The sequence below is a fragment of the Papio anubis genome, chromosome 18 (assembly GCF_008728515.1).
Source record: "Papio anubis isolate 15944 chromosome 18, Panubis1.0, whole genome shotgun sequence".
NCBI lineage: Eukaryota > Metazoa > Chordata > Mammalia > Primates > Cercopithecidae > Papio > Papio anubis.
Genome location: NC_044993.1, coordinates 32,706,739 through 32,731,678, shown reverse-complemented (window position 1 = coordinate 32,731,678; position 24,940 = coordinate 32,706,739). Strand labels below are relative to the sequence as shown.

Genomic DNA, 24,940 nt, shown 5'->3' with positions numbered 1-24,940 from the left:
TCCTCCAAACTTTTTTTTTTCTTTGAATTTCCTCTCATTCAAAAACTGTGGATCCCAAATGGCGCAGACTGAGGGCGTGGTGAAGGCAAATTGGTTTTTCTTTAACCCCTGAAAGCCTGCTGGAGGCACATGAGCTGGGAGTGGTCACCCGATATGGAAGAGGACGATGAGGACGGATTTACTGTGGTGCTGGGGAGGGGATGGTAGCAGAGAACGTAGGAGTTGCTGGTCATTCTAGTGGTGATGGAAGCAATGGTGATGGTGGTACTGGGCTTGGTGGTGTAGGATTGTGGTGATAATGAAAGTGGTGGTGGTAATGGTGCTGATACTGGTGGTGGTGATATTGGTGGTATTGGTGGTGGTGATGGTGGTGATACTGGTGATAGTGGTGGCGCTGGTGACCCTGACATGGGGTCCAGTAGCAGTGACAGTGGATGCAGGCTCCTGGTAACTGAGGAGCATCTCAGGCTGAGGAGGCACTTCTGATCACCGCCACTGCTCCTTACTCCCTACAGCCTCTCAGCAAACCTGCTGGGTGACAGCGGGCTCAGATGCCTTCTGGAATGTCTGCCGCAGGTGCCCATCTCTGGTTCGCTTGAGTAAGTGGAAAGCAGCATGAAGGACAGATAGCAAGGAGGAAGCCTTCCCTGGGCCAAAAGCACGAGGGGGCTCCTTCTGAGGGCATCCCCCAGAGCCCCAGAGGACAAGGTCTGCAGAGGGCAAGGGGCGAGTCTTCCCTTGCCTTCACTCCCCTGGCCTTGAGTCCTATCCTCTGTCCCTCACACCCACTATGGCAGAGCCTCCACCAAACACCCAAGAGAGGCTGTGACTCATGGCAGGGTGGAGTTGCCCCCCATGCACCCTACAGCCAAACGGACTTGGGGACAGGGAAGCAACATTCCATCCCCAGCCAGCTGATGTGGGATTGCAGCTGCCTGGCTCCTGGTCCATCCTGTCCCTGAAGTTCTTCTGACCCAATCTGTGGGACATAAATTTGGAGATGCCCCTGCAGCAGGCAAGGTGCCTTAGGAAGTCATCCACATGCTTGCCCCATCTCCCCAGTGACCCAGGGGAGTGACAGCCAGCGCCAGGATGCCACTTGTTGCTAGGCAACTGAGCTTTATGCTTTTTCGGGGCTAGAGCTGCCAGCCCGGCCTTGCCAGTGCCCTGCCCCAGACCACAGCGGCAGCGGGCAGGGTGAGTGCAGCGCTCACGGACTCAGGGTTTGGTGCCAGTTCTGCCTCTGTGGGGATGGTATCCTTCTGGGCCTCAGTGTGTCCATCTGGAGATGGATGCTTAGACATGGAGGTTTCTCTTCCTAGAAATGACAGCTGGAGGGGAGATGGAGGGGGCTGGGCAGGGCTCCATGGAGGTCCTGCCCTCACTCCCATTCTCATCCCCATTTCCCTTCTAGTCTGAGTCACAACAGCGTTTCTCAGGAAAGTGCCCTGTACCTGGTGGAGACCCTGCCCTCCTGCCCACGTGTCCGGGAGGCCTCAGTGAAGTAAGGGGATGTTGGTCCCCAAAAAGCCCTTTTCTGCTGGTCAGCAGGTGCCCCTGGCTGATGATGGGAGAAGCAAGACACCCACACTTTATAGCCTTCCATCTTGTTGGCTTGGGGCAACCTCTGCCTCTCTCTGAATCTCAGGGTTTCCTGAGCACAGGATCATAATTTCCATCCCCTGATGCCCAGGTGCCATAGGGACCACAGAGGACATGGGGTGGGAAGGCCCGGTATTGCCATGCTCACAGAATGAGTTTGTGGGTCTCCTCTGGTTCTGAGGCCTCCATCCTCCCTTGTCCCTGTGGGTGCAGCCCTGCTTCCCTCTCTGTGCCCCGTGGGTGCCCTGGGTGCCGAGGAGGCTGGCACGTCTGGGCACCGCGCTTCCCGAGGCCCTTCTCTCTGCAGCCTGGGCTCCGAGCAGAGCTTCCGGATTCACTTCTCCAAAGAGGACCAGGCTGGGAAGACACTCAGGTAATCCCTGCGGGGTGAAGGGACACGGGAGGGAGAGGGGAGAGGAGGCTGAACCCGCAGTGGCTTCCATGGCCCCCTCTTCCCTGGGCCGTCTCCTCCTCTAGAGAGCAGCTCCAAGCTCATGGCCTGGGTCTGTTCCCCAGATCTACCTGATGCCCTCGTGCCTCCAGTCTCAGCCCGGGCCTTGGCATTGAACTTGTGCCTCTTAGCCATGTCCTGACTACAGCCCCTGAGGCTTCTGAGTGTCATGGTTAAATATTTTGAAGCCAATTGAAAATAAATCCCTGATCTGCCACTTACCAGCTATGTGGCCCTGGACAAGTAAAATGGGGATAATAGCACAACCTACCCCTTAGGGTTATTGTGAGGATTAAATGAGTTAATAAATATAAAGTGCCAGGAAAAGGTCTGGCTCATGGGAGTGCTGTCAGCTGTTATTATTACTGTTATTATTATTATTATTATCATCATCATCATTATTCCTGGTAGCCCTGACTCACTGCCACTGCCTTGGGCCAGTTCCTTTACATGTCTCACTTCAGCTGTGAACAGAGCCTCCAAACCGATCCCTGCATCCTGTCAGGCCTCCTCCCCTCCATTCACTCCACGGCCCCCAGAGGGATCTTCACAACACACATCTGAGACTGCCCCTCTGCTACTCTGTGCCCCTCAGTGGCTCCCCATTAACCCCAGGGTGAAGTTCAAAGTCCCTAGCATCTTCTCCCTCACAGTCTGATCCAACTGTCACCTTCCACCACATTCTTTCCCACCTCCCCTACACCACACACACACCCTACACACCAACCCTACATACCACATATACACCATGCACACCCTACACACAGCACACAGCACACACAACACACAGAACACACAGCACACATAACACACACACGCACCACATACCATACACATACCACATACACACACATACACCACACACACCGCACAATACACACACACCCCACAAAAACAAACCCCCCATATACATACCTGGCACATTACAAATATGGCACACACACAACATAATACCTACAAATACCACATACACAACACACACACACACACATATACACACTGTTCAGCCACAACCTTCACTATTTGCTCCTGGATCAAGCCCTGCCTGAAGCTTATCTGCCTCTGCTCACATCGCACTCAGCCCAACATTCCCTTCCCTGCCTTTTCTGAAATAAAATTTTCCCAATCCTTTAAAACCCATCTCAAACATCAGCCCCTCCTGTAAGCATCCCAGCAGTCCTGTTCCATCAGAGTGAACCGCCCCGACGTTCACTGGGCCCGTTCGCTTGGCTGGGCCCGTCTGCTGGCCACCCAGGGCTGAGGTGCCTTGGATAGCAGGCCCCACGGAGAATCCCAGGCACACCTTCCTCCCCAGGGAGCTCAGCCAGTGCTGGTCCTGGAGAGTAAGGCAGTGGTTAAGGGTTTGGGGTCTGCAGTCAGACTGACCTAGATGGAAAACCGATTCTGCCCTTCTTTCTTGTCTGCTGTGTGTCCTTGGCTTAGTCAGTTTCCCACCTCTAATTGGTGCTATGAGAATTAAAGGAGACCCTGCGGGTAAGGCAGGAAGTCCCGTGCACCCAGAAGCTGACACAATGCCTGGCCTAGAGTCAGGCTCCCTAAATAACTTACTCCTAATACTTTCTTACAGGGGGTGCGGGAGGTTCCTCCCCAAAGAGACAGGAAGCTCCCAGGGCAGGAGCTGCATCTTTGGCCTCTCAGGCCCTGATCCAGGCTTTTGCCCTCAGGGGTGGGATGCTCCCCCAGTAGGCCCTCAGGGAGGCTGAGACGAAGCTGGGCAGCAGTGCCCACAGGCCTCACCCAGGTTCTGCCCTGGCTTTCTGCCCTCAGGCTGAGTGAGTGCAGCTTCCGGCCAGAGCACGTGTCCAGGCTGGCCACCGGCCTGAGCCAGTCCCTGCAGCTGACAGAGCTCACGTGAGTGACCCGCCCAGCCTATGAGGACAGCAGAGGGGTGGGGCACCCTGCCAGAGCCACCTCAATGACTGACCTCTGTCCCCAGGCTGACCCAGTGCTGCCTGGACCAGGAGCAGCTGGCCATCCTCCTGAGCTTGGTGGGACGACCCGCAGGGCTGTTCAGCCTCAGGTACCTCTTCCCCCGCTGCCTCTGGGAGGGGCCATGGCGTGAATGGGAGCAGGGGCAGCACCAGAGTAACAGGCCCCCAGGATCATGGCCTCGGCCATTTCCTGTACCCACAACCCTGCCGTCTGGACCCTGAGCAAACCCCGTCCATCTGTGCCAGAGACCTCACAAGGCACACAGAGAAACTGTCCTTCCCCGGGCTGGAGGCCTGTGTTTTGGGATTTAAGAAAAAAAAAAAAAAAGAAAGTTCCAGAGGATACTGAACTGAGGACAAAAATAAACTGAAACAAAGTTCTTGTCTGTCTGTTCACCGTGATCATTTTAAAACACTCAGAAAAAGAAAATACCAAAGTAGAAAGAAAAATTTTTTAAAACCCCTGTTCTCAGTACCTAGATTTGACAGTTGTTCATAATTTTTTATACTTGCTTCATATTTTTATTTTTATTTCAGCTGAAACAGTTTCAACTAAGTTATAGACCTCATAATCCACTCCTAAATATTTCACCATGAATCTCCAAAAATAAGGACATTTTCTCTGTAATCACAGTTCCATCAGGACACCTAAGAAACTCAGTGAGCCATTCCTTAGTGTCAGGTACTACCTAGTCTAATCTAAAATGTCCCCATTGTCCCCCAGATGACATAGCTGGCTTGTGGGATCCAGGAGCTAGTCACATCTGGTCTCCATTTGCACAGGGTGGCGATGGTCTTCTGACTTTTCTAACCTGAGGCATCACCGCCCCCACCCCCTCACCACAGCTTTCTGTTTCATGTCAGTGTCTGTTGACAAAATCAGCAACTGTGTGTAGTGCAGACTGTCCCGCTCCTGACTCTGGTAGCTTTCTCATGATGTCATGGCTCGTGTTCCACTAACCCCTGACTTTCCTGGAAACTGGAAGTTAGATCAAAAGGCTCCACGACATTCAGTTTCATGTTTGTGCCCAAAAAACTTGCGTCACCGACAGAGCTGTGCACTTCTCATTGCAGCCTGTGACAAGGCACCTAAGGACTGGCTGTTCTCCAAAACAACCTGTAAAAAATTGTTATAAAATACACATAACAAAATTTACCATCTTAACCATTTCTAAGTGTACCATTCAGTTGTGTTAAGTACATTCACTTTTTTGTACGGCCAGTCTCCAGAACTCTTTTCCTCTTGCAAGACTGAATCTCTGTCCCCATGAAACCACATCCCATTTCCCCTCTACCCCAGCCTCTGGCAACCACCATTATGCTTTCTGTCTCTATGAATTGGACTGCTCTAAATAGTTTATATGAGTGGATTCATTTGTATTTGTCTGTATTTGTCTTTTTGTGACTGGCTCATTTCATTTGGCATAATGTCCTCTGGTTCATTCATGTTGCAGCATGTGTCACTATGTCAGACTTTCCTTCCTTTTTTTTTGAGACGGAGTCTCGCTCTTGTTACCCAGGCTGGAGTGCAGTGGCGTGATCTCAGCTCACTGCAACCTCCACTGCTTGGGTTCAAGCGATTCTCCTGCCTCAGCCTCCTGAGTAGCTGGGATTACAGGTGCCCACCACCACACCCAGCTAAATTTTTTTGTATTTTTGTAGAGACAGGGTTTCACTATGTTGACCAGCTGGTCTCGAACTCCTGACCTCAGATGATCTGCCATTTCAGCCTCCCAAAGTGCTGGGATTACAGGTGTGAGCCACAGCAGCCGGCCCTTTCCTTTTTAAGGCTGCATGATATTCCTTTGTGTGGATAGGCCACGTTTTGTGTGTCCACTCATCTGTCAATTGACACTTGGGTTGTCCATTCAAGTGTCCAATTGACAGTCCCTGCTTTCTTTTTTCAATGTTATTTTATTTCAAAAACAATAAAGACGAGGTCTCACTGTTTTGCCCAGGATGGTCTCAATCTCCTGAGCTCAAGTGATCCTCCCACCTCGACCTCCCAAAGTGCTAGGCATGAGCCACCATGCCCAGCCAGAAAGTCCCAGCTTTCAATTATTTTGGTTATATATCCAGAATTGCTAGAGCACCCAAAATAACTTTTTTTTTTGAGACGGAGTCTCGCTTTGTCGCCCATGTTGGAGTGCAGTGGCACGATCTCACCTGTGGCACATGCCTGTAATCCCAGCTACTTGGGAGGCTGAGGCAGGAGAATCGCTTGAACCTAGGAGGCAGAGGTTACAGTGAGCCGAGATCATGCCATTGCACTCCAGCCTGGGCAAAAAGAGCAAAACCCTGTCTCAAAAATAAGTAAATAAAACATAAAATATAAATATAAAATATCATTTGAAAAATAATATTTTCTGTTTGGATTGTCACAATCATGGTTGTTGGAATAAGGGTGATGTTAATTTACTTTCTTAGATTGATGCCTAGTTGTATTTTATAGTTTTAAAACAAGCAAAAAAACTCAAAAAGCCTCTAGGCCCCCCCTTGACACTCCTCCCCCGGCCCCGTCATGTGTGCTGATTGTCTGCTGCTCACCCTGGGGGACCTTATCTGTGTCCCCTTCTGTGGCAGGGTGCAGGAGCCGTGGGCGGACAGAGCTGGCATCCTCTCCCTATTAGAAGTCTGCGCCCAGGCCTCAGGCAGTGTCACTGAAATCAGGTGAGTCCAGAGAAGAGGCTCCCTTGGAATTCTTCATCTTTCATGAGCATTGGAACCTTTCCTTGACCTTCCTTCATCCTGTGGGGTAATAGCTGTGTCACCAGCTAGTTCTTCATGTCCCCAGGGTGGCAGGAGCTCCTGGGGTATATGTGAGGGGCTACACGTTTGTTGGGACTAGTGCAGTAGTCAAGCCACAGTGTCAGCAGAAGACATCCCCAGATTCAAAACAAAGGGCTATTGGATCCAGGCAGACATGGCTAGGAGTCCACGCTGGTTGCTTGGAAGGGGCCCCCAGATGCAGTAACGCACATCATGGCTCTTCAACCAGAAATAACACAGTGACACACAGAGTAGCTAATAGCAAAGGTTTTTAGCATCCCACTCACCTATGTTCAGATCCCAACTCAGTCGCTTACTGGTTGGAGCCCATTACTGTGTCTCTCTGGCCTCAACCTCCTGCTCTTACAAAAGAGTCTAATTACAGCCCTTTGTGGGGCTAGGAGGATTACAAGAACTGGAGCCTGTAAAGATGTCTGATGTACTGTCACCAGCCACACAGCCTGCCCTGCTTCTTCCTTCTCTCCAGGAGTGAACAAGGGGATGTTCTGGGGACTTTATCCTCTCCCATAGCCCTCTCCCCATAAGCACCTCCATGAATATAACATTCAAGTAAAGGCGGTGAGCTTAGAGCGCACATGGAGACTCCAGACACATCCCCTACCCCACCCTTCCACCACACTCTGGTTCTTGTGCCCCTCCCTCAGAAAATGCTGGAACTGCCCTTGGACCCCTCTAATGGCTTTCTGTCATGGTCTGAAAAGCCTCATCAACTTATTAACTTTAAATTGTTGAAAAGGGCCAGGCGCGGTGGCTCACGCCTGTAACCCCAGCACTTTGGGAGGCCGAGGCAGGAGGATCACTGAAGCCCAGAGTTCAAGGCTGCAGTGAGCTGTGATCATACCCACCAGGCTGCACTCCAGCCTGAGTCACAGAGGAAGACCCTGCCTCTAAAAAAAAAAAAAAAGAAAAAGAAAAATTGTTGAAAAGGCACTACTTGGGGTATCGTGTGTGACTCACGGAAGCGCCTACTTTCCCATCCTAAGCTGGTCCCTGGCAGGGGAGAAGGGGACCCAGGCAAAGGGTCTCAGAGTTGGAACCGGGCAGCCCGGGTGCCAGCTGGGCCCTCCAAGGAAGGCTGCCCGGCCTCACATTGTCTACGGCTCGCTCCTCAGCATCTCCAAGACCCAGCAGCAGCTCTGTGTCCAGCTGGAATTTCCTCGCCAGGAAGAGAATCCGGTGGCACTCAGGTGGGACCCAGCACCAGGGACCCCAAGGCAGGTGCTGGTGTTGGGGAGGCTTCAGGGCTGCTTCTGACCAACAGTCGCCACCCTGCCCAGAGTCCTTAGAGGTTCCAAGTCTTTACACAGCCTACAGAGGTCTGACCAACCCACTTCTGAGGTGCTTCAGCCCCACCCCAGGCCCCAGTCTCAGCTCCAGTCACCCCCACGAACTTTCAGTTCCCTGAACACCATCTTGCTTAGACCTCAGGGCCTTTGCACTGGCTGTGCCCTCTGCCCGGAATGTTCTCTTCGCGCCTACCTTCTTCACCTGCTTAGCTCCTCTTCATCCCTCAGGTCTCAGCTTAAATGCCACCACCTCAGGGAGGCCCCCTGGACCCCAAGACTTCGTCAAACACTTCCATTATCCACTGTTTTAGATCCCTGGATTCACAGCACCTCTAATCCATATGGCACAGTTTTGGAAATTAAAATGTCACCGTTTTGAGTGGCTGCAGCCCTGCCTGTGTACATTCTAGGAAATAGAGCATGGTAGGATCTCAGCCTCACTTCACCTCCTCGGCTGCGTGTCCTTGTGCAGTGAACAACCTGCACAACCATACCAGCTGCCCCATCTGGACTCCTGCTTCCTAGCACTTCTCATAAGTGAATAGCAAACTGTAGGACTTCGTTTGATCGGCATTTAGTTCCCCCTACACCATAAGCTCCTTGCAGGTGGAGACTGAATCCCCCATACTGGACTAGATGTTCAGAAACTGTCATCTCCCTGTCTGTGTCCAGGTTGGCTCACTGTGACCTTGGGACCCACCACAGCCTTCTTGTGGGGCAGCTGATGGAGACGTGTGCCAGGCTGCAGCAGCTCAGGTCAGCACCCGGAAACTCTGTGTGGGGCCCTGAGTTCTCTGGTTGACCCTGGTGCCTACCCCAGGCCACGTGTGACCCTAGCATTCTCTCTTCCTTGTGCAGGAGAAAATCACACTTGGCCAGTGGAGGGGAGGGAGAGCCCTAGGGTGGCTCAGGGGAGCTCTTGGGTGGCCCCTTCTCCTCTCTTGGCATCCCCTTCTGGATGTGATGACCCCTGAGGTGTGTCCAGCCTGAAATTCTCTGGAATATCCTTGGACCTTTTCAGCTTGTCTCAGGTTAACCTCTGGGAGGACAATGATGACAGTTCCCTGCTGCTACAGAACCTCCTGCTGTCCCTCTCTCAGCTGAAGACATTTCGGTATGCAGACAAGACATTTACTCAGGCCCCTTTGCAGCTCTGCCCTGCCCTGACACCTCCCGTTATTCCCAGCCCTGGGCTCAGAGGACTCAGTGTCTCACCCTGTGGACAGAAACCACAGGTGGCCCTGGAGATGATTTTTAGGGGTACCCAGTTGTAAACATGACCTCAGGAACATTAAGCCACATGGCAAGAAAGTTATTCCCTTTTTAATGCTCTTTCATTGCTTTTCTTTTAAAATAACTGCAAACTAATACAAAGTTTCAAGAAGACTGAGAGCTGCTGTGTGCCATTTACCCAAATTCACCCTTAGAGCCGGGCGTGGTGGCTCATGTCTGTAATCCTAGCACTTTGGGAGGCCAAGGCGGGTGGATTGCCTGAGCTCAGGAATTCGAGACCACGCTGGGCAACATGGTAAAACCCCGTCTCTACTAAAATACAAAAAATTAGCTGGGCGTGGTGGTGCATGCCTATAATCCCAGCTAATCGGGAGGCTGACACACAAGAATTGCTTGAACCCGGGAGGCTGAGGTTGCAGTGAGCCAAGATTGTGCCATTGCACTCTAGCCTAGGTGACAGAACGAGGCTCTGTTTCAAAAAAAAAAAAAAAAAAAAAAAGGAAAAAGAACAAATTCACCTTTTGCCAATATTTTTCCACATTTGCTCATTTCTTCCCTCCCTCCTTCTTCCCCACCTCCCTCTTCTTCCACTCTCTCCCTCTCTCCTTTTCTGAACCATTTAGAAGTTGTAATCATGTCCCTTTACCCCTTAACATTTCAGCGAATTTGCTAAAAATAAGGACATTCTCTTCCATAATCCAGTAAAATTATAAAATCCAGGAAATGTGACATTGATACGCTACTATTATCTCAACTACAGTTTATACTCCAATCTCACCAGTTCTCCCAATAATGTTGCTTATTGCATGTTTTTCCCAGTCGTGGATCCAATCCAGGATCACACATCTCATTTAGTGTCATCTCTTTAGTGTCTTCTTCAACCTGGAACAGGTCGTTGGCCCTTCTTTGTCTTTCACAGCATTTCTCTGACATTTACAGGCCAGTTATTTTATAGAATGTCCTTCCACTTGGGTTTGTACGGTGTTTCCTCATGTTTAGAGTTGGAGTCTGCCTTTGGGCAGGAAGATCACACAGGTGATGCTGCGTTTTTGAGCCTTCCATCGGGGCACCTGATGTGTCGGTGTCCTCGGGCTGGTGATGTTAACTGTGATCACCTGTGACAGTGGTGTCTGCCAGGTCTCTCCACTTGCAAAGTTACTGACTTTCTCTTTGTAATTAACATAGATCATGTGGTGAGGTACTTTAAGATTATGTAAATATCCTGGTCTTCCTCAAACTCTCATCGGTGAATTTTAGCAGCCGTTAATAAATGTTACTTGAATCAATGAATTACTATGACAGTTGCAAAATGTAGCTTTCCTAACTTTTGATTTTCTTTCCATCTAACTGATTACACCAAGAAGAAACTCTTGGGTTGGGCACAGTGGCTCAAGCTTGTAATCCCAGCACTCTGGGATGCCGAGGAGGAAGAATAGCTTGAGCCCAGGAGTTTGAGACCAGCCTGAGCAACATAGTGAGACCCCCATCTCTACAAAAAATAAATAAAATAAATGTTTAAAAAGGAAGAAACTCTTTAGGACAGATAGATCTTTGACACTTCTTCAGTATTTGCTTTAAAGATGCAGAGTTTGTGATAAACAACACTAACTAGCTAAACTATAGTGATACCTAATTCTGGCTTAAGTTGTGAAGTTGCTACCTGAATGATTGTGGCTTAGGAAATACTGAACTAGTCCATCTGCTTCCAAGCTCTATGGTGGCTTAATGAGTTCATGGTGGAAGAGATTTATGAAGGGAAGAAGGTCCCCTCACATTGCCCCCCACATCCCTACCCCACATCCTTGCCCTCTGCCACCAGCATTCAGAGCTCCCAAGACCCAGGGCTCCCGACTGACCTGTTGCCCTATGACCCCCACCAGGCTGACCTCCAGCTGTGTGAGCACCGAGGGCCTTGCCCACCTGGCATCTGGTCTGGGCCACTGCCACCACTTGGAGGAACTGGAGTGAGTTGCAGAGTGGAGGGATCGGGGACAAGTGGCCCAGCTGAGGGTGAGGGGTGGAGAAGAGAGTAGGGTATTTGGGAGGGCGGGCAATGGGACTTCGACTAATGACCCTTCCCCCGATGAAGTGCAGCAGTGCTGGGTGTGGCCTGGGGAAGGATGAGCACCACAGCTTCGCTCTGAATTTCACCATTGACTCACAGGGAGGCTGTGGGCATGCCTGTTCTGCTCTGGGCTTTGATTGGCTCATCTGCGAAAATGGGGCTCATGAGCCTTGCTCTGCTGGGCTGGCTGTGGGAGTCAGGCTATGGAGAGCGCTGAAGAACAGGAGGGTGTGTGTGTGTGTGTGTGTGTGTGTGTGTGTGTGTGTGTGTGTCCCTGGTCCCCCAGCTTCCTCTCTGCAGCCTTCATGAGAAATAAGGGCATCATTTCTCAGCTGGGCCAGCTGTGACTATCATGCCTACCCAGAGCCTGAGCCCTGGGGCCAGAAATACCCATGCAGAACATGGACAGCGAGGGTGGCCCAGGGTGTGCAGATGCAGAGTTGGCCTCCCAGGGGACAGAGCAGGAGAGGGGAGCTGACAGGACAGCTTAGCTCCAGGGCTGGGCAGGCTCCACTAACTCTGGCCTCTGTTTGGTCTTCTGCAGCTTGTAAACACAAACTGCCATGTTTCTGGATGGACCCAGGTGAGCTGAATGCCCTTACATGACCTTTTACTTTCTATTCTGGCTCTGAGTGCCAGCAAGAACCTTGGTCATAGGAAACAGAATATGCAACTCAAAGCAATCCAAGACAAAAATGTACTGGCTTATGTCATGGAAAATTATGAGGCCACGCACTTCAGGCACAGCTGGATCCAGGGGTTCTGTATTTGTCAGGCTTCTCTCTCACGTACTTCACTCTGGCCCTTACTCTTTTTCTGTCCACCTTGGCTTCCTTCTCAGGCGGGCCATCCCTGCACCTGCAGGCTTGCTTTCTCTCAGCTTAGTGGAAAGGGAGTACCATTCTCCCGGTGGTTACAACAAAAGGTCCTAGATTGAGTCTCACTGGACTAGCTTGGGTCACCTGCCCCTAAAGCAATCACTGTGGCTGTGAGCACAAAATATTCTCATTACCCATATCTGGGCACATGCCCACCCTGTCTCCTGGACTTAGAGGGGTGGTATTTCAGGGTGTGAGTAATAGAAGAAGAAACAAACTCTGGGCAGAAAAAAATCTACAGATGTCCACTACATTTGTCTACAGTCGTTTCCTTGGTAACTGGCAGCTTTTACTACTCTCTTCCATAATTTGAAGTCACCAAATTCTTAGAAATGCCAGAAACAGCCTCAGTCTAAAAGTCAGGTCCCCGTCCTGCACAGATTCCTGTTTAAACAGTATCTGGACAGAAAATTTAACAGGAGTATCTTCCGCTTTTCATCTCATAACTTTTTCTGATGACCAAAAATATACACTGGCTATAAAAAGTTCCATCATTCTAGAAATATGTAACAAACAACATGAAATGCCCTGGAGATGACACCCCCTGAGAAAACTTCTGTTGAACAGTTTGTGAACTTTTCTCCAGATTTTTTTTTTTCTACATATGTTTTGAATTCAGCTTGAAAGTAGCCTTTTGACTTTTTGCCCCTTAACATTGAAATTCTTCCACTTGTCCCTCTTTGCTTCTCCTGGGGAGAGGATCAGGTAAAAGGAGAAGAGGGATTACAGAGACCTTTGACCCCAGGGCCCTCCTGTCATCTCACTGGTCTGTTTCTTTGCCCACTCTTCATGTGCCTGCATCTAGGCTAAGCCTTCTGGAAGCTTTTATTCAGGGGATTAGAGGCCCAGTGAGGTCATTCATTGGCTCATTCATGCATTCGACAAATATGTACTGAGCTGGGCACCTGGGCCGGGGCCAGGAGCTTGTGGTACCATGGGGGACAGGACAGATTCATCCATGCCCCTGAGGGCCTTTTTCTTCCTTCTGATTTCCCAGGCACCAAGTGCTGCTCCTTACCTCCTGCTGCCTTACTTGCTCTATCTGTAAACTGGGCATATGATATATTCTGTGTCCAAAGAAAGGGGATGGATCGTCAGTGCCTGGAGGTCTCTTCCCATCTCAGATCTGTCATTTCCAAGTGTAACTCCTCACAGGCAGCTACCCTCAAATCCAGCCAGCTTCTTCCAGCTGTCTACCTGTGATGGAGTGGGTAGGAGCATGGACACTAGTTAGGAGCCTCACTGCCTGGGTTCAACTCTGGGTAGGGTAACTGACACTTCCAGTTTGCTTGGCGCTTTCTCCATTTTAGCACACGAAGTCCCACATCCAGGAAAAACCCTTCTGTTCTGAGCCAACCAAGACAGTTGACCATCTTTCGCTTCTGCCTCTTTTTTATTTTATTATTATTTATTTATTTATTTGAGACCCAGTCTCGCTCTGTCGCCCAGGCGGGAGTGCAGTGGCACAATCACGGCTCACTGCAACCTCCGCCTCCTGGGTTCAAACGATTCTCCTGCCTCAGCCTCCCAAGTAGCTGGGACTATAGGCGTGTGCCACCAGGCCCAGATAATGTTTGTGTTTTTAGTAGAGACAGGGTTTCACTTTGTTGGCCAGGCTGGTCTTGAACTCCTGACCTCAAGTGATTCACCTGCCTTGGCCTCACAAAGTGCTGGGACTACAGGCATGAGCCACCGTGCCCAGCCAGTTCTGCCTCTTCATGTGTGAACTTGTGCCAGTCCGTCAGCCTCTCTGTTCTTTGGCCTCCTCATCTTAACTCTGAGGATGAGAGCAATCTCCCCTGCTAGGGTTGTTGTGAGGATTAAATGAGATAATATGTGTTACATTCTTAGAGTCTGGTCAGAGTTCACACTCTACAAGTGCTAGCTATTGTTATTCTCCTCTCCTGCCTAGGCTGGGGGCCTCTAGAAGTACAATCGCCTGGGTCACATATGGTTGGAGCTCAGGAATGGGACTTCTATAGCTTTGGGTTCTGTTCCTGAAGCAACCACTTTGTTCTCTAACTCTCTGAGCCTCGGCGTTCCTCACCTGTAAAATGGGGATGATGATAAACCCACCTTTCCAGATGGCCCCAAGCCCTGCGTTTGGCCCACATTTTATGCTCAATATGTGACTGCCATTATTACTGGTCATTAGTCTGGGTCTGTGAGGTTCAGAACAGAGAACTGCTGCCTGCCTGACCTCAGTAATTCATGCAGAGAAACAGCATTTGGACCTCCCAGTACAGTTCATTTCGTAGAATTTTTACACTGTGTGGATATAAGTGGCTGTCTTGGAGGTTCCTAGGCTTGCTAAGCACAGAGGCCTCAGACCCCCAGACAGGACAGTGCCCCACCCCTAGATGCCAAGTTCACCTGGCCTCCTCTTCTCCAGCCTCGGTCACCTTCTGCTGAACAGCTCCGCCTTGACCTTGCTTACTCACGGACTAAGCCACATGACCCGCCTGCAGAGCCTCAGGTGAGTGACCGAGTGGCCCATGGGGGTGAGTGGGAGGAAACACTCCCCACTCAGTTGGGACCACATCCAGGGAAGCACTGAGGGCACCTCCCTGGGGATCCTTTGTGGCTCCCTCCCAGGCCCATCCCTGTGCCCTCCCAGGTGGGTGCCCACTGCTCTTGTCTTCTAATGCCACCTGCTTCCTCCTGGTTACAAAAGTGGCCTAAAGGGCTTAGGCCCAAGTTGCAGAACAACCCTTGAGGCACACACAGTTCACCCTGGGCTCTTGTTAAAATGCTCATTCTGATTCCCCAGGTCTGGAATTCTGCCTAGGTTGTGTGTGTGGTTTTGTTTCTGTTTTTGTTTTGAGCTGGAGCCTCACTATGTGGCCCAAGCTGGAGTGCACTGGCAATGGTGCACTGCAGCCTCAAACTCCTGGGCGAATGTGATCCTCCTGCCTCAATCTCCCAAGTAGCTGGGACTACAGACCTAAGCCGTTGTGCCCAAACTCAGCATTTCTTTTTCTGTTTGTTTTTGAGACGGAGTTTCGCTCTTGTTGCCCAGGCTGGAGTGCAATGGCGCGATCTCAGCTCACTGCCACCTCCACCTCCTGGGTTCAAGCAATTCTCCTGAGTAGCTGGGATTACAGGCATGTGCCACCACACCCGGCTAATTTTTGTGTTTTTAGTAGAGACAGGTTTTCTCCATGTTGGTCAGGCTGGTCTTGAACTTCTGACCTTAGGTGATCTGCCCACCTCAGCCTCCCAAAGTGCTGGGATTACAGGCATGAGCCACCGCGCCCGGCCCCAGACTGCATTTCTAACAAGCTTCCGGGTGGTAGCAATTCTGGGGGCCACAGTCTGCACTTTGAGTAGTGTGTGTTTAGACTCAGATGAGGCGGCCTTTCTATACTCCCTTTGTGATTTCACTCCCTGCCGCTAGGTTAAATAAACATGACACTTACTTTCAATGTAATTTTTCAAAACATGAAATCTTGTGACTAAAAAACAAATCCAAGCAGTGACACAAAGCATTGCTTTGTTTATATCCAAGTACACCATCTCCTACCCCCCACCTCGGGCACAGCAGAGTAGGTAGGAAATGGGGTTAGAAAGTTCCAGGAGGATATATCATATTGGACCATTTCACCCAAAATTAATTTACTGAAAGGCGATCCGTTAATATGTATTTATTTATTTTTATTTTATTTTTATTTGTTGAGACAGAGTCTCACTCTGTCACCTAGGCTGGAATGTGGTGGCATGATCTCACCTCACTGCAACCTCCACCTCCTGGGTTCAAGTGATTCTGGTGCCTCAGCCACCCAAGTAGCTGGGATTACAGGTGTGCACCACCACACCCAGCTGATTTTTGTATTTTTTGAGCAGAGATGGGGTTTCTCCATGTTGGCCAGGCTGGTCTTGAACCCCTGACCTCAGCTGATCCACCTGCCTAGACTCCCAAAGTGCTGGGATTACAGGTGTGAGCCACCTCACCCAGCTCCATTAAAATTTAATTTGCAAAATAAAAGAAAGTAAAAACAACATACAAACAAATACTTCCCAAGGGGCTAAGACCATTTGCCTCAGCTGTTTCTTTGGTTTTTCCTACCCAGGCAGAGCAAGGTCAGGGCTCAGTAAAGACAATACCCTGGGTTTAAGGAAAACCTACCATATGCGTAGATGAGAACATGATATGCCCCTGAGAACTGATTTGTGTGAATCAGAGAACCCCGCGTGAAACTAACATTCAGCCGGGCCAGCCTGGAGATCCCTGACACAGAGGCTGAGGTGAAGCTTGGCAAAGAAATGTAGAGACTGCTCCTGGGCCAGGGGCTCTGGATTCGTTTCCACCCAGCCTGCAAGTCCCTAAGTCTCACTGCTGAGTCTCAGTTTTCTCACCTGGACATTGGGGACAGTAATTCCCACCTTGCTCACCACCGCCCACCTGCCAAGACCCCCAGAAGTTTTGCTGCTAGCATATGAGTTCCTGGGTGTGTAAGGCTTTGCAAACTGTAGAGTTCTTAGCACAGCACCTGCAAAGGCCTTTAAGCTCCTGAAAGTCTCTTGGTCTATTCCCTGCTTTTCCAGACTGAAGAGGAACAGTATCGGTGATGTCGGTTGCTGCCACCTTTCTGAGGCTCTCAGGGCTGCCACCAGCCTGGAGGAGCTGGAGTGAGTTGCCCATCCTGCCCCCAGACCCAGGCAATTTTGGCAGGGAAAGATGACAAGGACAAGGGGCTACCTGACCACACCCTTTGCTTCTTCATCTCATCTCCTTCACCCACTTCTACACTGTGTAAACAACCTGGGGCCTAGAACCTTGGGGGACCCAAAGACAGGATGTGAGAGTGTCAATTGCGGCAAGAGGGATTTAGGTCAGACAACGGGGAGAACATCCTAAATGGAAGCCAAGAGTTAGGAGCTGTCACTTAACATGGGGTGATGGGGTTCTCTGTGTGAGCCAAGGCCCTTCCTGGGACTTCAGCCTCCCCTTCTTTTTCTGGGAGTGGGGTGTGGACAAGATGAAATGATGGAAGGCTGATGAAGCTGTTCTCTCCCCCAAGCTTGAGCCACAACCAGATTGGAGACGCCGGTGTCCAGCACTTAGCTACCATCCTGCCCGGGCTGCCAGAGCTCAGGAAGATAGAGTGAGTAGCCAGCCCTACAGAGGAGGGCCACAGGGGTCACACCATGGTCCTAGGAGATACTGGCCCCTAGCTCAGGCCAGCATGGTAAAATCTCCCCTGCGCCAACCTCAGTGTCCAGGCAGTGGGGCTTGGTGACCTCCTGGCCCTCACTGTAGGACCTTAAGCCACCCCAGCCCCTGCTCTTCTCTGGGCCTTTCTGCCTCATTGTCTGGGTAGGTGTGTGGTGTCGGGGGGTTGTCTCTTAGGCCCCCTGAAGCAGGACTGGCAGCCCCAGCAGACGTGCTGGGGTGTCGGGGAAAGGGAGCGTCAGAGGATCTGATGGCTGCCCCCCTCCCACAGCCTCTCAGTGAATAGCATCAGCCCAGCCGGGGGAATGCAGTTGGCGGAGTCTCTCATTCTTTGCAGGCACCTGGAGGAGCTGATGTGAGTGTTTGCCCAGGTAGCCTCTGCCCTCTGTGCCCCCAGGCCCACCAGGCCTCCTCTTCTGCAGTGGGCACAGGGCAGGGCAGGGGTCCCGAGTGGGCCGGCCCAGCACTCAGTGCTCATTCCTCTCCTCTTCCAGGCTTGGCTGCAATGCCCTGGGGGATCCCACAGCCCTGGGGCTGGCTCGGGAGCTGCCTCAGCACCTGAGAGTCCTGCAGTGAGTGGCCCCCTGCCCACACCATGCAGGGCTGGTGGGGAGGAGGGTCCCCGGGAGCAGTGGGGGGTCCAGGCCCCCATCAGTTGAGCTGCCCTGCCCCAAGTCAAGCTGTGGCATATACCCACATGCCTGTTCCTTCCCTGCCTCTGATGTCTGCAGCAAGAAAATCAGGAGGCCCAGCCTAGTCCTGGCTATGCCACGGGCCCCTGCCTGCCCTTGGCCAAAACCCTGCCCCTTCTCAGCCTCAGTTTCTTCACATGCAAAAGAAGTACAATGATCCCAGCTCAGTGCGCCCTGTGAGCGGGTCCCTGAGGGTGAAAGAAATCCTAGCAGAGGGCTTCGCGGGAGCACAGCACCAAGCAACGCGGCCTCAGCACTTCACAGCTGAAGTCCTTGGCCTCACGGCAGCCTCATGGCAGCCCCAGAGTGCTGGGACGTTTTTTTTTGTTTGTTTGTTTGTTTGTTTGTTTTTGAGATGGAGTCTCTCTCTGTCACCCAGGCTGGAGTGCAGTGGTGCAACCTCGGCTCACTGCAACCGCCACCTCCCGGGTTCAAGCAATTCTTGTACCTCAGCTTCCAGAGTAGCTGGGATTACAGGCATGCGCCAGCATGCCCGGCTAATTTTTGTATTTTAGTAGAGACGGGGTTTCACCATGTTGCTCAGGCTGGTCTTGAACTCCTGGCCTCAAGTGATCCACCCACCCCAGCCTTCAAAAGTGCTGGGATTACAGGAGTGAGCCAGCGAGCCTGGCCGGCGCTGGGACTTATATGTGCTCCCTTTTCCAGGCCAGGGAATGAAGGCCAGGAGAGGTGTGGAGAATTTTCCTTACTCCTACATGAAGGACCTGGGTGTTGAATTTGGGATCTCAGACCCCAAAGCCAGCGTCCTTGATACCCACCCAGGTCCTGTGTGGATGGGGAATTAGCCAGAGACTGTCTACGGGCTGGTGCTGCGGCCTGAGACGAGGCTGAGGGTGGGGGGCTCTGAAAAGGCCCCCAGTCCCCACAGGCTCCTCTCACCCTCTCCTCTTTCCCCAGCCTGCCGTTCAGCCATCTGGGCCCAGGTGGGGCCCTGAGCCTGACCCAGGCCCTGGATGGATCCCCCCATTTGGAAGAGATCAGGTAAGTAGGGGCTGCCCAGCCCAGGCACGGGGACAGTCCTGGGCAGGTGGGGGTTCCTCTCACAGGTATCTCCCCTACCCTGTAGCTTGGCGGAAAACAACCTGGCCGGTGGGGTCCTGCGTTTCTGCAAGGAGCTCCCGCTGCTCAGACAGATAGAGTAAGTAGCCGCCCCTGCCTGCCTGGGGGGACCAGCAGTAGGCTGAGGGCTGCCCTTCTCTGAGCCTAACACCTGGGGAGGCCTTCGAAGTGATAGAAGCCCCAGGGATGGCAGGGGCCTGGCTCGAGAAAGGAAGGCTTTCTCAAAACTCCTAGCTTACCCCAGACCCTGGCGGCTCTGCTCCCTCCTGTGCTGATAGCAGGAGACAGGACCTGCTAGATCCCCTGACTCAAACACCCCCCATCCCACCCCACGCCCTTCTCCATCCCCAGCCTGGTTTCCTGTAAGATTGACAACCAGACCGTCAAGCTCCTCACCTCCAGCTTCACGCGCTGCCCTGCCCTGGAAGTAATCTTGTGAGTGATTGGAAGAGTCCTGAGCTGGCTGGGAAAAGGAAAAGTGGGGAGGGGTGGGGGGAGTCAGCCCCAGCCTGCTGTGTGGCCTGGAGCTGCTCCCATCCTCTCTGGCCAGTCCTCCCATTTGTAAATGGGGAAGATGATTCTTGCTCAGATATCCTCTCAGAGACATTTTAACACGGGAGCTGCAGGTGATGTTGGGTAAAACAGTTTACCTTCTCCTGCCTTTTTCCCCATTTGCAGAGTGGTGGGAGGGGAGGTGGGCCAGGTGGTCTCTGAAGGTTTTTGGTCCAACCTTTCTTTTGGGAGGCAACTGGATAGACCACCTTGTCTGCTTGATGAAACCTCCATTTATGAACCACAGTTGGTAGTGAACAGTGGCTAAAGGCAGGAGAAAGCCACACCCAGACTGCTGGCTGGCTGTGCTTGGTTGTGTCTTAGCAATCAGAATCCCCCAGACCTTGGGGCCTTGCAGTGCTGCCTCATGGGTCAACTAGAATTCTAGGACTAGCCTGGGACCCTAACCATGGTATGGAGGACACAGCTGTTTCCTGAAGAACAGGACACAAGTGATTACAAGATTATTTTAGTTTGCATCCTAAAGGTCTTAACCCTTCTCATTACACCAAAGAGAAAGTCTCAGATCAGTGCTAATTTATCTTTAACACCTAACACGGGATTCTCCCTTTTTAACCAAAAGGGTTAAAAACCCAACATCTTAGGAAGGGCATATGTTCCAACTAGAAGCTAATACCATTGTTTGTACTATACTTATTTTTGTAACTACCTTCTATATGGGGTCTGTAACACAAGTTTTCCATTGATCTTGTAACACAAGATTCCCATTTATTACTATTCCATAGTAATAAATGTTTCCTTTTAAGATTAATTTTATTTATTTATTTATTTATTTATATTTTTTTTTTTTGAGACAGGGTCTCCCTCTGTTGCTCAGGCTGGAGTGCAGTGGTGCAATCTCGGCTCACTGCAACCTCCACCTGCCGGGTTCAAGAGATTCTCCTGCCTCAGCCTCCCGAGTAGCTGGGATTACAAGTGCCCACCACCACACCCAGCTAATTTTTGTCTTTTTAGTAGAGACAGGATTTCACCATGTTGGTTAGGCTTGTCTTAAACTCCTGACCTCAGGTGATCCACCTGCCTTGGCCTCCCAAAGTGCTGGGATTACAGGCGTGAGCCACCACGCCCAGCCAAGATGAATTTTTTAAAGTAAGAAAAAAGAGGGGGCCGATTTAAAGAAAAATATGATGCATCCTAAATACAGGAGGTGCATGTGTGTGGCAAAAATGGCAACATCATGTGAACGTCATGATCCAAACTTGACGGGGAGGGGAGCAGGGAGGAAGGTAACCTGCACCCTGGCATCTTCAGGGGAGGACACACAAGCACCCTTTCAGGTGGCCTCTCTTGAAAACCCTTGCCCCCACGATTGGCCCCCTGCTCTCCCCACTCACTGCCTTGTCTCTACCCCTCGACCTCATTGCTCTCCTGCCGCTGACTTTGGGACCCCTACCCTGCAGGCTGTCCTGGAATCTCCTCGGGGATGAGGCGGCTGCCGAGCTGGCCCAGGTTCTGCCGCAGATGGGCCGGCTGAAGAGAGTGGAGTATGAGGGGCCAGGGGAGGAACGGGGTGGGCTGAAGGGGGACCTACCTCCCGGGAACACCAAGAGGCCACCGGGTCAGTCCCCCGCCTCCCAGAAAGCCCTTCCTTGAGTTGCACACTCTGGTCTGTTCCAAGCCCCTGCCAGGCTTAGTTCCCCCTGGGTTCTAGCCTTCAGCCTTCCTGCTGCACCCACCACAAGTCCCTGTTGTCTTTTGGGTTCTCTGAGAAGGCAGTGTGGGAGACTGTGTCCCCCCACCTTGGCCTGAGGAAGGGACCTGGGAAACCCTCACACCCATTCTCATGACCGTGTCTGTCTTTCCCCTCTCCTCACCGTCTACTGGGAAGCCTGGAGAAGAATCAGATCACAGCTTTTGGGGCCTGGCTCCTGGCTGAAGGACTGGCCCAGGGGTCTAGCATCCAAGTCATCCGGTAACAGAGGCCTGCAGGGGCAGGGATGGTGGGTGGGAGGCTACACCAACCCCCAGATCTAATGGGACTCCCTGGAGGGAGGCGGCAGGGCCTGGGTTGGGGATTATCAAAGGAGACTTGGACCACTCCACCAAGAATTTGGCAGCAAGCAGACTTGGATCAAATCCCAACTCTGCCACTTGCCAATTGTGTAACTTTGTAGCCGTAACTCACCCTCTCTGAACCCCAATTTTCTCATCTATGAAATGGGGATACTGATGGTATCTACCTCAGAGAGTTGTAAGGACTAAACAAGCATATAAAGCACTGAACCCAATGCCTGGCACATGGTAAGCACTTAAAATAGTAACTATAATCAGAGCCATCACATACAGTTGTATAGGTTGTGCACTGCATGAGAGCATTAAACCTAAGAGGCACCATTCACATTATCAACCTGCTGGATTTCTAGCAGATGAGAGTAAAGTGACTCGTTCTACCAAAATCATATATTATGACAATTTCAGACAGATGGCAGTAAAACATCTTGAAGAAAGAGGGCCTTTTCCTTATTTGCACAAATGTGTCATATGAGTGTGGTCTTAGCTGGCATCACTATCTCCCAGGGAGGAAGGTTGAGTTGGAGAACTCAGGAGGCAGGTGTAGAGGACCCCCTCTCCCTAGGTCAGCTGGTCTAACTCCTGCCTCTGCCAGGTAACTCTGGGCACAGCTCTACCTTTTTGGGCCTCAGCCTCCCAATCTGCAGATAGGACAAAGGACAGAGATGGGAGGATGAACGAGTGCCTATATCTGTGCCCCACAGCCTCTGGAATAACCCCATTCCCTGCGACATGGCCCAGCGCCTGAAGAGCCAGGAGCCCAGGCTGGACTTCGCCTTCTTTGACAACCAGTCCCAGGCCCCTTGGGGTACTTGATGGCCCCCTCAAGACCTTTGGAATCCAGCCAAGTGATGCACCCAAGTGATCCACCCTTCACCCACTGGGATAAATGACTCAGGAGAAAAGAGCCTCAGCAGGGTGCTCTGCCCTCCACCCAGGGGGAAGGATACATGTGTCCTGCTGCAGTCCTCAGGGAGAACTTTTCTGGAATGAGAAGCCGGATCTGGCCAAAGGAGTATCCTGCTTTACATGTAATATGTGTGATCAATTGGGGACATGCGGCACACAATGAGGGTGTCATGATAATGCATGACACGTAAGGTTGTATGAGGCAGCATGACCCCTTGACATGTGGTGTTACATGAAACTCCGTGTGATGCATGTTCAATGGCATGGGTCCTGGCATCCCAAGTGGCAGGATACATGATTGTGGATCCATATAGGACACATGACAAATGTCCATGCCACAGGACTCATGGCTGGCCAGATGACCTCAGGCTGGCCCAAGATCTAATTTATTAATTTTTAAAGCAAATACGTATTTATAGACTGCATGTGTGGAGCAGCTAGGTCAGGAAAAGCCTTGTGCCTGAGCTGGGAGGGGAGAGTGTCCATGCACTGACCAGTCCAGGAGCCCAAGGGCCAGGACTCTGGGACAAGCCGGGGACTCAGCCATGAAGTCCCCTCCTGCCTCATTCCTCAGCCTACCCATCTGTAAACCTGATGACCTCTCCCTTACTTACATACTAGCTTCCAAGGACGGGTGGAGGTAGGGCCAGCCTGGCCTTGGGAGTGGAGAAGCCCAGTCTGTCCCGTGTAAGGGACAAAGCCAGGTCTAACAGTACTGGGTGGGGGGAACTGCCAAGACAATAGGCTAGGCTACTGGGTCCAGCTATTACCTTGGTGGAAATCAGGTGAGCCTCCAGGCACTCCACATGTTACCCAGTGTTCTTGTTACTTCCAAGGAGAACCAAGAATGGTTCTGTCACACTGAAAGCCAAGTTTGATCAATAAACATGATGGTCTTCCACCTCTAGCCTGAGTCCGATGCTTCCTGCTACTCCACTGAAGTCAGAAGTGGTTCACCCCCTGCCCTGGGGACTGGACAGCAGTGCAGACAACAGAGAGGTGTGTTGAGTGGAGCACTGGCCTGGGAGTCGGGAGACATGGGTTCCCAGCTCAGACCTTTTCTCTAGTCCTGTGGTCATGGGCAAGTTACCTCCTCTCTCCAGACCTCGCCTGCAACATGAGGGTGTTATGGAAGCTCAGCATGTTAAAAGCATTTTTTGTTTGACTTGCATAACATTGAAACTACTTTCTGAAGTCATTGTCAGTATTTAAAATTGGGAATTTTACATAAAAATTCAGATTCTGGCTGCTTTTAAGTGCTAATCCAGCACTCCCACTAAAGAGTCACATGACTGTGCTTTTTAGATGCACACACATCCCTCAGCTTGCTGCAGTCCTCACCGCTCCCCATTGTCTTGACACCCCACCTGACCCCACTTTTTGCTGTTCTTTGACCCTGGCCTGGAGAGTTTGCATGGGGATGTTGTACCAGAGGAACATGGCTTTGGAAGTCAGACAGGCATGGAACAGAAGGTGACTTAACCCTTTGCTACCTGTCTATGAGGTATGTGGGTTAGCAGCCACCCCGCAACAAACACACACACACACACACACACACACAAGACTGCTGGAGAAGTCAGGAAAGCAAGACGAGGAAAGTTACTGGCAAAAAAAAAAAAAAAAAAGAAGAAGAAGTTAAGTACTGGTTCCATCCTAGTTCTCCTCTCTTTTTATAGCCAAATATCATACGACGTGAAGAGATGCCCCAAATGACAGATCAGCATCCTCTCTCCCTCCTGTGGTTAAAACAAGTTCATCTTAGGGGGAGCCTCCCACCTCATTGTTAAAAACCAGGTCGGGAGGGTGCAGTTACAGCTGAGTACCACTGGAGGGCAGGCTAGCCCACTGGCGATTCATGCGATAACTTCCTTCACTGTGGGACCCAGAAGGAAGTTAGGAGGTGATGCTAGGACCTGTTCCCACCTGGCCTAGTAGCTTGGGATGTCCCCGCCTACCAGTGGCTCACCTGGATGGCTTGGCCTTGACCTTTGCAGCCCTCCAGGTTGTTCCCGAACCCCTCCAAGCTTGAGGAGAAAGTCCTCCGGCCGAGTGCCAAGCACCCATACCTCACACAGGGCCACCCTTACCGGGCCAGGGTCAGGGCACACCTAGCACCAAATGGGCCCGTTTGCCTGGTCATGGGGGAGAAAGTAGGCAGGAAGAGGATCCAAGAAGTTTACCAGGCAATCCTGGGCCCGAAATTCTGTCTCCCTTTCCTGGGGACATGATGCCAAGTTGACCTTGGC

The 24,940-nt window shown here is 51.5% G+C and overlaps 2 protein-coding genes across 22 annotated transcripts in view; both read left to right on the top strand.

The window, feature by feature from the left end:
• The window catches only part of LOC101001074 (protein NLRC5), a 79,484-nt gene extending 68,158 nt beyond the window's left edge, over window positions 1-11,326 (top strand). For 11 of the 21 annotated variants that reach the window (XM_031658223.1, XM_031658221.1, XM_031658220.1 and 8 more), the window contains 9 exons: window positions 516-599; window positions 1,415-1,504; window positions 1,910-1,975; window positions 3,842-3,925; window positions 4,011-4,094; window positions 6,589-6,675; window positions 7,908-8,009; window positions 8,754-8,837; window positions 9,103-9,610. In XM_031658223.1, the coding sequence (XP_031514083.1) occupies window positions 516-599; window positions 1,415-1,504; window positions 1,910-1,975; window positions 3,842-3,925; window positions 4,011-4,094; window positions 6,589-6,675; window positions 7,908-8,009; window positions 8,754-8,837; window positions 9,103-9,355 (934 nt within the window). In that variant the 3' untranslated portion in view covers window positions 9,356-9,610. Of the gene's footprint in view, window positions 1-515; window positions 600-1,414; window positions 1,505-1,909; window positions 1,976-3,815; window positions 3,926-4,010; window positions 4,095-6,588; window positions 6,676-7,907; window positions 8,010-8,753; window positions 8,838-9,102; window positions 9,611-11,194 lie in introns of those variants that run through there. The other 10 variants (XM_031658225.1, XM_031658224.1, XM_031658222.1 and 7 more) reach the window with 6 other exon arrangements.
• A 2,516-nt stretch (window positions 11,327-13,842) lies between these two features.
• Window positions 13,843-23,601, top strand: LOC116268667 (protein NLRC5-like). The gene is made up of 11 exons (XM_031658230.1): window positions 13,843-14,733; window positions 16,803-16,886; window positions 17,279-17,362; window positions 17,702-17,785; window positions 17,925-18,002; window positions 19,041-19,124; window positions 19,210-19,281; window positions 19,554-19,637; window positions 21,176-21,259; window positions 21,604-21,687; window positions 22,490-23,601. The coding sequence occupies exons 1-11, from the start codon at window positions 14,618-14,620 to the stop codon at window positions 22,599-22,601; spliced, it is 966 nt and encodes a 321-aa protein (XP_031514090.1). The 5' UTR covers window positions 13,843-14,617; the 3' UTR covers window positions 22,602-23,601.
• Window positions 23,602-24,940: the final 1,339 nt, after the last annotated feature.

What these genes read in the sequence shown, in the direction of transcription:
- LOC116268667 (XM_031658230.1), top strand. Translation starts at nt 14,618, where the DNA reads ATGCCAAGTTCACCTGGCCTCCTCTTCTCCAGCCTCGGTCACCTTCTG. An exon ending in ACCCGCCTGCAGAGCCTCAG is followed by an intron (nt 14,734 to 16,802) that starts GTGAGTGACCGA and finishes CTGCTTTTCCAG; the next exon opens with ACTGAAGAGGAACAGTATCG. An exon ending in TCTAGCATCCAAGTCATCCG is followed by an intron (nt 21,688 to 22,489) that starts GTAACAGAGGCC and finishes TGTGCCCCACAG; the next exon opens with CCTCTGGAATAACCCCATTC.